Genomic DNA, 15,587 nt, shown 5'->3' with positions numbered 1-15,587 from the left:
TTTTTTTTTTTTTTTTTTTTTTTTTTTTTTTTTTTTTTGGTAATGCTTTCTATTATCTTTTTTTTGGTCCTAAATTCTTCCCTTATCTGTAAATCTGACAGGTAAACTATTCCATGCTCTCCTAAATTGCTTATGGTATCACCCTTTATGTGTAACTCATGTGCCCATTTTGACCTTATCTTGGTATATATTGTGAGTTGTTGGTCTGTGCCTAGTTTCTGCCATACTGTTTTCCAGTTTTCCCAGCAGTTTTTGTCAAATAGTGAGTTCTTGTCCCAAAAACTGGGATTTATCAAACAGTAGATTGCTATAGTGATTGACTACTGTGTCTTATATACCTAATCTATTCCACTGCTCCACCACGCTGTTTCTTAGCCAGTATCAGATAGTTTTGATGATTACTGCTTTGTAATACAGTTTGAGATCTGGTATGGCTAGGCTCCTTTCCTTCACATTTTTTCCCATTAATTCCCTTGATATTCTTGACAGTTTGGGTACTCTTTGCCTGTTTACCCTGTACACTTGCCAAAAGGGCTGTTTAATGGAGAACTCAACACAGGACAAGTGTTCACAAGGTGGTCAGAAGAAGTGATACAAGGACAATCTAGAGGTCTCTCTTAACTTTGGAGTTCATTGTGTGACATGGGAGACACTGGCACGGGACTGTTCAGCATGGTGTGCCCACATCAGAGAAGGTGCTGTGCTCTGTGGGCAAAGCAGAATAGAAATAGCTCAAAAAAAAAAAACCCAAAGAAACCAAAAAAAGGCAGGATACGCAAATTTAGTCAATTCACCCCAGATGTTCACACAGACTATTTATGCCTGATCTGTGGTAGAACATTCCGAGATCGTATTGGTCTGATCAGCCAGTGGGACGCACTGAAATTTGACTCTAACATAGTGATGTCGTTTTGGTCCTCTTCAAGAACGGAGGACAGTAGCTAACAGACCAACCAGGAAGCTTAATCTTGTTAACTGTGTTTGCAAATGAGTAGGGCCTAAAAGAAAGGGTTTCAGAAGCAGGAAAAAGGCTGAGAAGACAGCTTCTTTTGAGCCTGAGTGGAATTCAGTGTCATGTATAGGTAGTCATTACCCTCTTCATTGTCTTCCTAATCCACCCATTTTTCTTGATTTTGGAATACACTACTGCCAGTGTCACTGTAGGGGTACCTTTGACTGTAGTGAACAACATTGTTCTGATCTCTTTTGCTGAAGAAAAATTGGAAACTATTTCCATGCTTGTTTAAATTTCCTTAACTTTTATTGACTATGTTGGAAGAAGTAGTTCTTTTAGCTTTTTCTGTCTTCTTTAAACAGGATGCTATCTTAGAGACTGACACTGAATTTTGGATTTCAGTCTCTTGTAAATTTACTGTCCAGCAACAGCTCCAAAGTTTGATGGATATACTCAGATACTTAACAAACCTGCCAGAGAAAAAAGAGAGAGGTGAGTAAAGATTACTCTTCCTATGAAGCCTTTTCTATGTGTTAGTGATTGCCATGGAAATTTCTAAGTAAATACTCACTACTTCCCTCTTTCCTATAATATCCTGTGCAAGTACTGAAACATATCATGTCCATTTCTGTAACGATAGTTCATCTTGAAATCATTGTGTTGCCTTTTACTTCTCCAGAAGAACTCCCCAAAACAGTATCTCACAAGACCAAGACACAAGACCAGATGGTACAGGTTTTCAATGTGGACACTCATACCAACAAGCAGCTACGTCATTTTACATTTTTGTCGGTGTCCTTCATGTCTCAACTCTTGGCTTCCCATAATTTTATCAAAAAGGTAATGTTTTCATTTCATTATTATTTGTATGAAGTATTTTTTTTCCTCTGAGAACTCTTTCTTGAATTAGTAATAGTCAAATAGTCACTATTAAATTTGAGCCTTTGAAATTCCAAAGAAAACCAAAATGCTTGGGGGTGAGGGGGGAGGTAGGAGTGGGAAGAGTGGGTTGATTTTAATCAATCAGTGGTTTCAATCTGAATGTAGTCTGTAATCTCTGAAAATGATTGCCATGGAAGGTAGAGAGCCTTCAGCTTAAGTTTTAGAGACCCCTTTTAAGCAGTTACAATTTCAGTTTAAATCTTTTTTAATTATCTTCTTTTTAAATACTTAGGTCATGGAAGCTGGTGGTGCAGTGGCTTTACAAGGCCTTGAACAGAGGTGCGTCCGTTGGTTTTTTTTTTTTTAATCTTTTAATAACACTTTTATCCCTCATTCTTAATACTTCAACATTGAGAAAATATACTTCTCCCTATCTGCTCTCTCAACCTCTTTGCCCATCTAAGGATGTTTAGTAGGCCTCATTATTTATGGAAATCCTAAGCATAATTCTAAGTTTTGTGAGTTTCAAAAAAAAAAACATGTAAGCAGAAGTCATTGATTTAATTGCATTCTACCTCAGAAGAATAAAAATGTGAAGCTTTTTTTGTTTCTTTGTTTTAAATATTTTTACAATCACTGTTAACTGAACAATTTCTCCTTTGTTTATAGATTACTTGAAACTGTTCTTGGTTACATAAATTCTGTGGCACAGTCAGTGAAGGAAAATGCAGACAAACTAACCTCCAAGTTTTGGCGCGCTCTCCTAAGTAAAGCTTATGATATGCTGGACAAGGTGAGTTTTGATTTTCCTTCTCACATACAGTGTTTTATTGTTGCTATTGGTTTCATTGTTTAGCTTAGTTTAACTTTTTTACAGCTTTGAGGGTTCGATGTTTTCTAGTTAGATAAAATCAGTAGCATGTGTTCTCTTAGAAAAGAACCTCAGTGATTGGAAACAGGTCTGTCTCATGACTCTGAGCCTTCCCCAATCATATCCCTGGACTTGTGTCTCCAGAAATAGGATGTTTTATGTATTTGTCTTAGACTATGGTATCATGATTCAAATAGAAATCTCTCCTTTTGTGCTTCACAGGTCAATTCCTTATTGCCTACAGAAACCTTTATTTCTGTGATTAGAGGATTGCTGACTAACCAACTACCTTCTGTCCGTCGTAAAGCAATGGACCTCTTAAACAATAAATTACACCAGCATGCAAAGTGGAAAAAGGGACAAGTAAGGGAAAGGTCTAACTTTACTCCTCCTGAGTACAGGCGCCTTTGGTGTCTGATGTGCACTGCAGCTTAATAATTCTTTCTGGTAGTGAAAAATGGAGCAAAGATCTGTTTTGTTTAAATTTATTTTTTTACTTCAATTATGTTGAATTTTTGTTTTTTGTCCTTAGGTGGCCCTTTTCTTGAAACTGGTTCCAGATCTCTCGGCTATTGCACAGCATAAAATAAAGGAGAAAGAAGAGCAAGCCGTCAACAGACAGACTGCCTTGTACAGTTTGAAGTTACTGTGCAAAAATTTTGGCACAGAAAATTCAGAGGCTTTTATCCCTGTATTGAGCACAGCCATTAACCTGATCAATCCAGAAATGAAGGATGAGAAAAACGTACTGGGAAGTGCTTTGTTGTGTATAGCTGAGATCACCTGTGTCCTGGGAGCGCTGGCAATACCTCATCTTCCTAGGTATTCTTATAGGGCAAAATTGCGTACAGAAGCTGCTAAAGTCTTTTTGCTTCAGGGTTAATGCACATACAGTTAGTAAAGAATTATTTGCCATTTCAAGCTTACAAATACAGACTACTTCATAATTCATAATCCCCTTTATTAGCAAAGGCTAAATGGAGAGATGGGAAGGCAGGAACAGAAGACATTTGTTTCTGCCACAATTCCATCCCATTGGTGGGTAAGCTAAACTCCCTTTCGGATGATACTGCTTATCTATCCCATGATAGGTGATTGTGGTAATAGTGCAAACATTACTAGCCCTTAGGTCTCACTTGTTCATTGTGGCACATTAGACACATGAGTGACTTAAAAAAGTGTAAGACTACATTATGTATAGTACTATAATGGGTAGAATTTTGGGTTGAGGTTTCTTAATGATTCTTTCTGTTTTGCTTTTTTCTCTTTTCTATTCGAATGGGTCATCCTACTGGGTATCCTAATGTTTTGCCCACTGTTTTTAGGCTCATGCCTGCATTGTTGACTACACTGGAGAATACCAATGAGCTGGTCTCAGGTGAGGTTTATTTGCTTAGTGCATTGGCAGCCCTTCAGAAAGTTGTTGAAACTCTTCCACATTTTCTCAGCCCATATCTCCATGGTATTTTAATGCAGGTAAGCTACAGAATTTGGAGTGGGGTAGGGAAAATCTTTGTCTATTTGTAGTATTAAAATCCAAACACAGCAAAACCTGTGAATTAATCATATTATCCTGGTTGTGTAACACTGGGCAAGTGTCTGAGCCTCTCAATGCCCTGGGGTGCTCACCAAGTTGAAGGTGCTGCTCTGCATTAGTAGAAAAAATTCCTCACCAGGCACTTCCTGCACTGATGGTTAGGTAACCCTACCTTCATCTCCACTTCTTATTCCATTATCCCTCTCACCACCACCCTTTCAATTCCTCCCCTACTAGATCCTTCTATAGAAAATTACCTCTCTAAATGAGAGGTACATACTGTATATATCTTTATTATGTAGTTATTGATATGCCATCTCCCTCGTTAGAAAATCATATCCTTGAGGCCAAGGATCATGTTTTTGTCTTTTCTTTGTATCCCAGTGCTAAGCACAGTACTTAATAAATACTTGTTGACTGACTGATAAAATGACAATCTAGCTTTTAAAATGTGATCTTTATGCTTTGTTTCTATTAGGAGAAATTATTTTGATTTCAGTTATCACCTTCTAGTCTTTGATGATTAGTTTCTTGATCACACGTATACCTATTTCTTCTTTTCTCCCATTCTTGATTTAATAACAGAATTAACATGGAAACACCAAAAGTCCTGACCTGGCCATTCCTTTTTTCTTTCGACTTGTAGGATCACTTTATGGGAAATTTAGTGTGCTTCTTTTTTCTTCCTGCTATGGAAGCTTGTCTATCCCATAGTGTCTTTAAAAGTAGAATGTCTTGCATTGCAGTGTTATGTCTGCCTGCCAACAGTAATAGGTAGTTGAAATCTCTATTTTTAAAATGCAAAATAATTTTTCCTGGGGAGTTTCTTCTCTGGTTGATGTTGTTCCATTATGTTTGATCATTTGCTGTTTGACTTAACCAAGTCAAGTTTTTTCCTTACTTCAATAACAAAGTGGTTCCAAGTCTTCAGTACAGCTGAATCGTGTCCTCTGAGGGTCAGAGAGTTAAATCAGACTTTTTCCAGAGAAACATTTATTCTGAGGATGTACCTAAATCTTCCAAGATGAAGTAGTTTATTTTGTGTACTTCAGACTTTCTTAGTTTCAAACCCAAGTATCCCTGTGTTCTGCCTGTTTGATACTCTTATGTCACTTCACAATACCATTATCCCTCAGCTGCCAGCATGAGGGAGACAAGTCAGTGCCCTGCTGAAGTTTATCTGTAAAGGCATAGTAAGTTTCTGTTTAACATAAAATTTTCATTTATGTAAAACTTAAAACTGTTCAATCTGAGCAATCCTGTAATTGTTGCAAACACTGACAATACTAATATTATAAGATTTGATTTCTTGATTAATCATCAAGAATTTTCTATAGAGGTGCTTTATGCAGTCCAAAATGGCTCTAGTAATTCACTTGTATTTTTATAGGCAATTCGTTGGGAGATAATTGCAAGGGAGATGGGTCCTACTTCCCAGGCAACTCTCCGGGTGACATCCCTGAAAACAACATTGGCTACTACACTTTCTCCAAGAGTCTTATTGTCAACACTCAACCCAGTTTACAAGCAAATTGGGAAGAACTGGAAGGTTAGAATAATTTTCAGAGTTGAATTTTAGAAAAGAGAAGGTAGTTAAAATGTTTTATTTTCTTGATTTTTTTTCAGAGAAACAATGTTCAAAAGCTTTTATCTTTGAATATTATGGGTCTAGTTATAATATACATCTCTGTGAATTCTTTATTAGTTATTTTAGAATAATATAGCTCAATGGGAAACCTGTACTTATACCTGTTCACTGTATTTTTGGTAGATTCGAATAGGTCCATTTATGAGCATCCTTCAAGAGCACATTGCAGTAATGGAGAAGGAAGACCTCAACTCTCATCAGTCTCAATTAACAGCATTTTTCTTGGAAGCCCTGAACTTCAGAGCAGAACACTCAGAGGTGAGATGTTTCTAGTTATTTTGTTCTGGTTTCTATCCCGAACTTCAGAGCAGAACACTCAAAGGTGAGATGTTTCTAGTTATTTTGTTCTGGTTTTTCTTTCTTAATTGCTGTAGATTTGGGGGGTATAATTTTTGGTTGCTTTCTCCATAAAGCATTTCAATTTGTAGATTACATAGTGATTGAAAGAAAGAGAGAAAAGGAGGTGAAATCTCAAGGTGAAATTTGTCTTCTCACTATTATCAAAGACTGTCATACTCCCTAAATTATTTGGGGCCATAGTAAAGAACTAGATGTCAGGTTCTCTTTCAAGAAAGGCAGTGTTGACAGAGTAGATCATGTTCTATAGTGGTGTCAAACTCAAACAGAAACGGATCCCTGCAGACCACATATTATATTGACTCAGAAAACCACAAATTAACACTATTCGTGTTATGTTTTTGTTTATTTTGTTAAATAGTTTCCAGTTATAGTTTTATTCTGGTTTGGGCTGTACTCAGGAGTTTTGCAAGCCACAAGTTTGATGTCTCTATTGCCCTGGACTTGGATAGCAACTCTTAGATGCAAATCCTTTCTCTTATATTTAAGACTTGTGTAACCCTGAGCAAGGCACTTATTCTTTTGAGCCTTAATCTTTTCATCTCTAAAATGAAGTTATGATACCTATAGTACTTAAACCAAAGGCATATAGGGAGGTTGAGATGACATAATAGATGCAAAGTACTTAACAAACCATAAATTAGCACTACATAAATGTTGTTAGGACTAATGAACTAAAAACTTCTCTTTCACATTCAGGATAACCTAGAGGAAGTTGGTCAAACTGAAGATTATATAATTAACTGTGTAGTGAGCATGGTTATGAAACTTTCTGAAGTCACTTTCAGACCCCTCTTCTTTAAGGTAAGACTGTTCTTCATCCAGGCCTGGATTGTCCCAGACAACTGTTACAGCAGAGTATGAAATGGAAGTGGATCTTTTTTTTCTCCTTCAGCTGTTTGATTGGGCCAGAACAGAAGATGCTCCAAGGGACAGGTTGCTGACTTTGTGCAACTTGGCAGATTGCATTGCTGAGAAACTGAAAGGCCTTTTTACCTTATTTGCTGGCCATTTAGTGAAACCTTTTGCTGATATTTTGAACCAAATCAACATCTCCAAAACAGGTATAATTTTTATCTCATTTAGAAAATTTTACTCTTGCCATGTACCATACTTGTAGCACTTTTGTGAGATGTAATTTAGGAGAGGATAGTTCACTTGAGTATTTCTCAAGCTCTTCTGAGGCACAGGGAATTGATGCTCTGCTCTTAGGAAACAAGAATAAGAAAACTCCTGCCTTTAAGGAGCTTATTTACAGACCCAAGGGAAGACAATGCAAGGATACACAGAGTGGTAATGGAAACTAGAAATTGAAAGGAAGCACCAAGGCCTTTGAGGAATCTGAGGAAGGAGGGAAGTTCTGGCTTTGGGGGCTGGGGATTGGTAGGAAAGGGGCTTCTTGCAGCAAGTGATCCAGGGCCTGGACATTGGGTGGAGGCTTCTGGGTAGAGTTGGTGCATTGCATAAAGCTAAAATGGTGGGGGACAGGGAAGGACAGGACAAAATTGGGGAATGATGAGTATTGTTCTTTTGCTGGAGTTTAAATCACAGGAAGAGTTATGTGCAATAAGATTGAGCAGCACCACTAACTGCACGCTGCAGGCATTGCACTTTTTTGGCCAAAGTGGGAATGAAAAAAGGAGGGAATGATCAGTGCTGAGCATTAGGAAGATTCCTTTGGCAGTGGTTTGTAGGTTGGGTTGGAGCTGAAATCAGCAGAAGGCAGTTCTTTTGGGAAGCTTTTGAAAAGTCCAGGCAGAAGAGACATAATTAGAGTAGGATTTAAGGTAGCGGCAGTGAGTAGAAAGGAGGCAAGCTAGAAAATGAGGAGCCATTTACTTTTCAGTTCCAGAGTTTTTGACCAGAGAGGAATAACAAGGAATAACATAGCAGTACGTTAAGATAGAGGTGGATTGGAAAGGAAATAAACTAGAAGCAGCACTGCCAGTTAAGGGACTCTGTCAGCTTATTAGAGAAGAGATGAGGGCTGGATTAGAAGGATTTCAGTAGGAGTGGAAAGTAGGGTTAGAATTTAAAGGATATTGCAGAAAGAGAAATGACAGCATTTGGGAACTGATTAGGCATGTAAAGGAGAGAAAGAGTTGAACATGACTCTGGAAACTGGGATGGTACTAATTCCATTAACAGAAATAGGAAAATTAGGAGGAGGAGCTGCCTTAAAGATGAATACTCATAGGTATGGTTGGAGCTTTGAGTCTGAGGAACTTGCCTAACGTCCAAGTGTAATTGGAAATAAAATACCTCATTTCTGGGGGGAGATTGGGAATATAGATTTGGGAATTCGGTGCTTAGAGAACATTATTGAAACCAAGAGACTGTGAATGGTACCATAAAGAAAGGGAAGAAGAGGGCTTATAATAGAACCTTGGGGGCTCACACTTACATTTCAGAGGAGCAAAGAAGATGAAAAACCAGCAATTAAGGTGGTAAAGTTGAGAGAAAAGAGGAGAACCCCAAAGGCACACACCAGGAGAGTACATACTTCTTTGCCTTTTTCTGAGTTACCTTTTTTAATTGCATGTACAAATTAGCTTAGCCTGCACAACAGGATAGACCTTTAGGTGGGCACATCAACGAGTTGTCCAGAGTTCTGTAAAATGGTGGTCGCTGGTGGTCAGATTAATCATTGAAGCAAAATCCGTAGATATAATTTAGTCCAACTTGATGAAGCTGATGTCTTTTGCATACTGCTGGAAGCACTGGCAGCACATGTTCAGGCTGTACTTGCAGATCAGGCCAGGCCAGTTCAAACATATTTTTGCTTTTATGTTTGATTTATTAAGCAGATTGGATGTGTGGATTTCAGATAAAATTAAATGTTCTTAGACTGAGTGGATATCCACTTCTGGTTAGTACATACACTGCAGAGATTTGCAGAGCCATGTAAACTTTTCTCTTCTAAATTTTTACTCATTTTTAGATGAAGCCTTTTTTGACTCTGAAAATGAACCTGAAAAGAGCTGTTTGTTACTGCAGTTTATATTGGATTGTATGCACAAAATCTTTCTTTTTGACACTCAGCATTTTGTAAGCAAAGAGAGAGCTGAAGCCTTGATGATGCCTCTGGTGGACCAGGTATTAGAATACAATTTTCTTTTTCATAAAGAAGATAACCTGAATTTCTCACAGATAAATCTTGATTTATAGCTGTTAAAATTGTAGATAATGTTCTGTTTGTGAGGTGTGGTATTAATGATAGGGGTTCGTGGCTAAGGAGTATTACTTTCCTTGATGAATGTAAGGACTTTCCCTCCTTGGAACCAAGCATTTCTTTTGTTTTCAAAGCTTATACTTTATAAAGGCAGTTCTTTTGTGTACCCCTACATGTCACTTGTAATCATAGTATTCTTGAATTTGCTTTGAGGAGAGGTCTGGTGGCACATCCCTGTAATCCCTGTTACTAGGGAGGCTTGATGAGGCTGGTGGAGGACTTGAGTTCAGGAATGATGACATGGGATTAAGCTGATCAGGGGACTACACTGAGACCGTTGCCAAAGTGGGAATGCCTCCTGGGAGGGGCTCCTAGGCTGCCTAAGGAGGGGGCGGGCTCGAATAGGTCTAAAGCAGGTCAAAGTGCCCATGTCAGTCATTAGTGGGATCAGACATGTGAATGGCCACTGCCCCTCCAGCCAGGGCAAGGTAGAGATACCTAGTCCCAAAACCATCTTTATTCATTCTTTGTAATTTTAGTTGTATATGTGTAACATGTGAGGACAAGCAGGACATCCTCATGAGCTTTTTTATATCTCTGGACTGGGTTTTTATTCTCTCACAGTACCTACTTCTATTACATTCCTTCTATTCTGACAAGCAGGTTGGCCCAAGTACATAATGCATATTTTATGTAAGGTTTTTATCCAGTGGGATCCTTAATGAGATGAGGGAATGGTAGACGATAACAGTGTCATCAGTATCTCCCATAGATTTCATCTGATGGAGTTTCTTGAAAGGTTGACAAATTTCTAAGAAAATTATTTAATCTCCCTGCACGTTTCATCTCTGTAATATTTGTTTTATGCTATTGCTGAATGTAACGTTTCATGGGGTGTTAGAATATTAGAGTGATTTCATTCTGCTAATCTTCGAAAGCTATTGAAATGTGTACAGATAAGGATTTTTGTTCAAATTGAACATTCAAACAGTTTACAAAAGCACTTGTTTTGCTCCTAATAGCTTGAAAACATGCTTGGAGGAGAAGAGACATTCCAGGAAAGAGTAACGAAGCACCTGATACCATGTATTGCTCAGTTTTCTGTAGCCATGGCAGATGACTCTCTGTGGAAACCATTGAACTACCAAATTCTCCTTAAGATGCGGCACACATCACCTAAGGTGGGAGCTGTGTGATCCTTTGGTGATACTGCTGCATATCTATAGGATCCCTTGACTTTAATTGATGATGAATTGTGGCATGCCATAGCAAAGAGCTGTTTTGGGTATCACCAAGTAGTAAAGGCTGTTATAAGGGTGTAAATTTAGTGACCTGGAAAATTTTTAGTATTTAGCTGTAAGGTTTTTAGAAATTTTCATACTCTACTTATAACATAGGATAAGATGTACAAGCAGTAAAATATAAGATGAGGTGATTAACTTCTTTATTTCTGTAGTGCACTAGAGCTTTCTGATTTCTGCATAGCACTTTGTCTTCAGCAAAGTATGAAGCAAGTAGGGTAGTGATAATATCTCTTTCATATAATTTATAATTTTTTCCTCTTATTGTAATGATTAAAGATGAACCCCAACCCCAGCATGGTATAATAGGGTGCTTGATTTGGATTAGGGAGACCCAGGTTCAGATGCCAACCTCTGATGCTGGCTGTGTGACTCTGTGTGCCTCAGTTTCCTTATTTGTAAAATAAGGAGTTTGGACTCAGAAGCCTCTAAGGTCCTTTCCAACTTTATATCTATGGTCAGATAAACTGGCATTAAATGGATATCTACATGTTGTTCTGAATAAAAGAAATGAGTAGTTAATTTTTGCCTAATCATTGTCCATTCTATCCTAAATTGTTAAAGTTATGGGCCCTTTGCAGTAAAAAGTTGGAGATGTGTAGCAGTAGTACTCCCCAAAACAGCTAAAGAAATACTTAGATTCTAAAGTTGGAAGCCCTCTCATTTTTCAGCACTATGACAGAGATGTACATGTCAAGCTGTAGCTTTTTCTTCTTTTTAGGTTCGATTCGCTGCCTTGATTACTATCTTAGAGCTGGCCGAAAAGCTAAGGGAGAACTACATCGTGCTCCTCCCTGAGTCCATTCCTTTCTTAGCAGAGCTGATGGAAGGTAATCCTCTTACACTGTTTAAGGGCATGCCCAGATTCACCAGACACAGGTAGGCCAGTCACAGTCACAGGGCTGGATGGAGGAACGGTGAGGCCCTGGCATGTCAGTCATTCATACTTTCTGAGCCTGGTTCCTTATCTGTAAAATAGGATAATAAGAGCACTTACCTTACTATGGCTGTTGTGATGATCAAATGAATTAATGTAGGTAAAGTGCTTTACAAACATGGCAGTGTTTTATAGAAATACTTTCCCAACAAGGCAGAAATTAGGTAGTGGGTAGATTAATAGCATGTGATCTAATCACAGCTATTCTACTGTACACCTGAGGAAGAACCGGTGCCCTCTGCCTTGCTTCTCTGTGCTTCAGAGAGATGTGATAGGTCTGGGAAAAGAACAGCCATGCTGACGAGTTTTTATTAGATGACTTTGCCCCCTGGCATCAACGGTCCCCCTCTCACTTTGGGAGTCCATCTGGAATCTTACTCTGAAGTACTTCTGCACTGTTGCTTTCAGTATTCAGGTCCTTTTGAGGGGGTGCTGGGGCAGATGAGGGAATGTGGGGGAATGCAATAGGGGCAGGAAGACTGACTTCGAGGTTTTCTTTTCTCAGATGAATGTGAAGAAGTGGAAAATCAATGCCAGAAGACTATTCAGCAACTGGAAGTCATCTTGGGAGAGCCGCTCCAGAGCTATTTCTAAGAAACTTTTTTTTGTGGTTCTGTCCTCTTTGTTTGGAGTTTGGGACTCATCTTTTATGGTTGTATCTGTGAATATCTTAGTTCTCTGTTGTTGGTGCCTTAACTAGCTACTTGAAATTAGAAAATTTCATGAGCTGACTTTTTTAAAATGGCAGTATTTCTTCCAGTTCTTCTGATTTGTATTAATATGTAATAATGCCATCTTCTAACTGTAAATATTTGCATAAAGAGTAAATGAAACATGTTTTTTAATATCAACTGGCCTAGTTTTATACTTTTGTAGAAATGTTACTCTTTTTTCATTTGAACTGTAGCTTTTTATAGAAAATTAGCTATGGTAATAATAAAGACAATTTAATCTTACTACTGAAGGTTAGAATACATCTAATTATAATCCATAATATTAGGTCCATATACTGCAAACTATTTTTTTTTTTTGTGAGGCAATCAGGGTGACTTCCCCGGGGGTCACACAGGTAGTAAGTATCATGTGTCTGATGCATTTGAACTCACATCCTCCTGACTCCAAGGCCAGTGCTCTATCCACTGCACTACCTAGCTGCCCCTGTAAACTAATTTGTAAAAGAATTATTGCATTTGGTTCTGTAATGAATAGCATGCTAGGACTGGAGTACAGAATACCTGGTTTCAAATTCTCTTCTGACCTTTACTAGATAGGTAACTGTGGAAGGGTCATTTAGCCATTGGCTTTAGGCAACTCCCAAAGACCAAATCTCCGAAATAATAAATCATTCACCTTCCATGATAGTAGAGGGAGTTCCCAAATGCAATTAACTACCCTGATAAGATCATAGATCCTTCATATGTGAATGTATACACATTTTAGTGTTCTCTGGAAGTTTTATATAAGAAAAAGGTAAAGTTTTTGCACACACAGAAAAGTTGTTATCCATTTCAATGGTGTACATTACATTGGAATTAGATAATGCCTATTTATAATTTTTTAACCATATGTTCATCTTTGACTTGTCTATCCTAGTGGGAGGCCAATGTGGTAAAAGTAATGAAAAACAATGATAGGGGAAGACAGGGGTTAGCAATAGAGTTGCTAAAAAAAAAAAAGAAGAAAAGAGGGTCATTGAATCATTTTTTGTAAATGCAGAGAAGAGAACAGAAGGAATCAGACAAGCAGATTGAAAAGTTACATGTTGGATTTATTACATACTTAAAAGGAAGAGCAAACTGTATGTAACAAGAAATTCTCTGTTTATGTACAATCCTTTTTCTATTCTACTTTGTATATTGAAATGCTCTTTTTATTTGATGTTAAGGTCAATATAAAAAAAAATGAAACAGCCAACAATTATTTTCTGCTTAGCTTGAGGATGGGCTTTTTTTCTTTCCACTGTGCTCTTTCCACCTCTTCCACATCTCATATCTCTCACACGTCTCTTACACGATGAAACTACTTTACACCTTTCCAAGGCTAATCCTATTTCTATACAAGCAATCCCATTCCATCCCACCTTCTCCAGGAATCACATGTGAGAGGGTAGATATGTGCTCCACCGTTGAATATTTTGGTGAAAACATGCTTGTTCCCTACTAATACCCTCGTGAAGGATGCTCTCAAGTGATGGATAGATGAGAGAATAAACAGATAGGTCAGTAGTTGATATTTTCTGGGTCACCTTTTCTTTTTTTTAGAATCAGTAAGGCCTGAGGTTTTTCCTACACTTCTGGGATCTTCCACTGCTTATAAATTGGTCCCTCTCTCCTCACAATTATATCGACTAACTGCAGCATGGATCTCCTCCACGACAATTGCTAACATTTATATATCCCTTACTATGTTCCAGACACTATGCTAAGTGCTTTATAATTATTGTCTCATTTGATCATCACAACTCTGGGACGTAGGTAGGTGCTGTTTTTATCCCCATGTTATAGACGAGGAAACAGAAACAGAGGTTTAGTGACTTTCCCAAGGTCAGAAGTGGTTAGTGTCAGTGGCTAAATTTGAATTCAAGTCTTCCTGACTGCAGGCCCAGTACTGTATCTGCTAGCTGCCCCTGTAATTACTTCATCCAACCTGTCTGCTTTTTCCATGTTTATTCTCTTTTGTACCATTTCTTTCTCTAGTCTATACTTAACACCTAAGGGACTGTGATGTCAGGATCCAAGTGTTGTGGCTTCACTCTCCTTCATGGAGAAAACAATTTGTTACAATATTTTTTTGCAAATCTTTTCCATTTTTCTACTGTTTGTAGTTGTCTTTCCATTTGTATCCCTTAGAATGGCCTTTGTTCAAATGGATAACTTGCCAAACTTTCATTAGACTAGTTTTAGCCTCCTGCTTTTCTCTTCTTAATGAGATAGTACTGCTCATCTATCATCCTTTATAAGATTTTTTGAAGAACCCATCTTAATAAAATGAGTTTATATTCTAACCCAGTGTTGCCTTTGGCACTCGTCTCTATCCATTTGGCAAGCAAATCAAATGTTTGCTAAGGTGCTTTCTGGGCAACTTGGTTTCCTTACTGCAGCAATTAATTTACATTGGTTTCACTTCAAAATCTCATCATATCAAACCTTACCATAATGAAAATATTTCCACAGCCCAGCAGATGGCCTGTTTCAACAATATTTAAGACAATGAAATGATTTGGACACTTTGAAATAAATTCACTACATGATTTAACTTGTAATTTACTTACATTGAATTTCCGCCAACTAGCTTTGAGAGATAGTACTGAAGTTAGAAAAATGTAAAGGTTTGGGACTTGTTTATACAGGCTTTATTTTAATCACATAAGGTAGAGCAGTGTTTTGATCTCATTACTAATGATAACAGGGTAAAATTTTGAAAAGAGAGATAAATACTGCTTTGAATGTAGACAAACCCACCCCATTTGTATAGCACCACCTTTTCTCAAAATTCAGTACTGCATTTTCTGATAGTGTCTCAACAATCAAAATTGCAACTATGCTCAAGACAGAGGAAATTTGATCTTGACGGTACATCCCGATTTCCAATCCTTTGCCACCACAAAAAGAGCTGCTATAAATATTTTTGTACAAATGGAATTTTTCCTTTTTTAATCTCTTTGGGATACAGACAAGTAGTGATATTGCTGGGTCAAAGAGTATGTAGTTTTGTAGTTCTTTGAATATAGTTCCAAATTGTTTTCCAGAATGGTTGGATCAGTTCACAACTCCACCAGCAATAATTGTGTCCCAATTTTTCCACAGCCCCTCCAGCATTTGTCATTTTCCTTTTCTGCAGTATTAGTCAGTCTGGTAAGTGTGAGATAGTACCTCGGAGTTTTAGTTTTCATTTCTCTAATAAGCAGTGATTTAGAAAACTTTTTCA

The 15,587-nt window shown here is 37.8% G+C and overlaps 1 protein-coding gene across 2 annotated transcripts in view; it reads left to right on the top strand.

Annotated features, from left to right (window-relative positions):
• LOC114049849 (HEAT repeat-containing protein 1-like) overlaps positions 1 to 12,750 on the top strand; it is a 58,097-nt gene extending 45,347 nt beyond the window's left edge. For both annotated transcript variants that reach the window (XM_027871279.1, XM_027871278.1), the window contains exons 31-45: positions 1,318 to 1,447; positions 1,635 to 1,795; positions 2,130 to 2,176; positions 2,507 to 2,630; positions 2,931 to 3,071; positions 3,241 to 3,530; positions 4,034 to 4,184; positions 5,636 to 5,794; positions 6,017 to 6,151; positions 6,950 to 7,054; positions 7,146 to 7,314; positions 9,192 to 9,346; positions 10,445 to 10,603; positions 11,445 to 11,553; positions 12,166 to 12,750. In XM_027871279.1, coding sequence (XP_027727080.1) covers positions 1,318 to 1,447; positions 1,635 to 1,795; positions 2,130 to 2,176; positions 2,507 to 2,630; positions 2,931 to 3,071; positions 3,241 to 3,530; positions 4,034 to 4,184; positions 5,636 to 5,794; positions 6,017 to 6,151; positions 6,950 to 7,054; positions 7,146 to 7,314; positions 9,192 to 9,346; positions 10,445 to 10,603; positions 11,445 to 11,553; positions 12,166 to 12,254 — 2,124 coding nt within the window. In that variant the 3' untranslated portion in view covers positions 12,255 to 12,750. The remainder of the gene's footprint in view (positions 1 to 1,317; positions 1,448 to 1,634; positions 1,796 to 2,129; positions 2,177 to 2,506; positions 2,631 to 2,930; positions 3,072 to 3,240; positions 3,531 to 4,033; positions 4,185 to 5,635; positions 5,795 to 6,016; positions 6,152 to 6,949; positions 7,055 to 7,145; positions 7,315 to 9,191; positions 9,347 to 10,444; positions 10,604 to 11,444; positions 11,554 to 12,165) is intronic.
• Positions 12,751 to 15,587: the final 2,837 nt, after the last annotated feature.

This window comes from Vombatus ursinus, unplaced genomic scaffold (assembly GCF_900497805.2).
Source record: "Vombatus ursinus unplaced genomic scaffold, bare-nosed wombat genome assembly UNPS02014798.1, whole genome shotgun sequence".
Lineage (NCBI taxonomy): Eukaryota > Metazoa > Chordata > Mammalia > Diprotodontia > Vombatidae > Vombatus > Vombatus ursinus.
The sequence above is the reverse complement of the archived record's forward strand: the minus strand, read 5'-3'. Positions and strand labels throughout refer to the sequence as shown.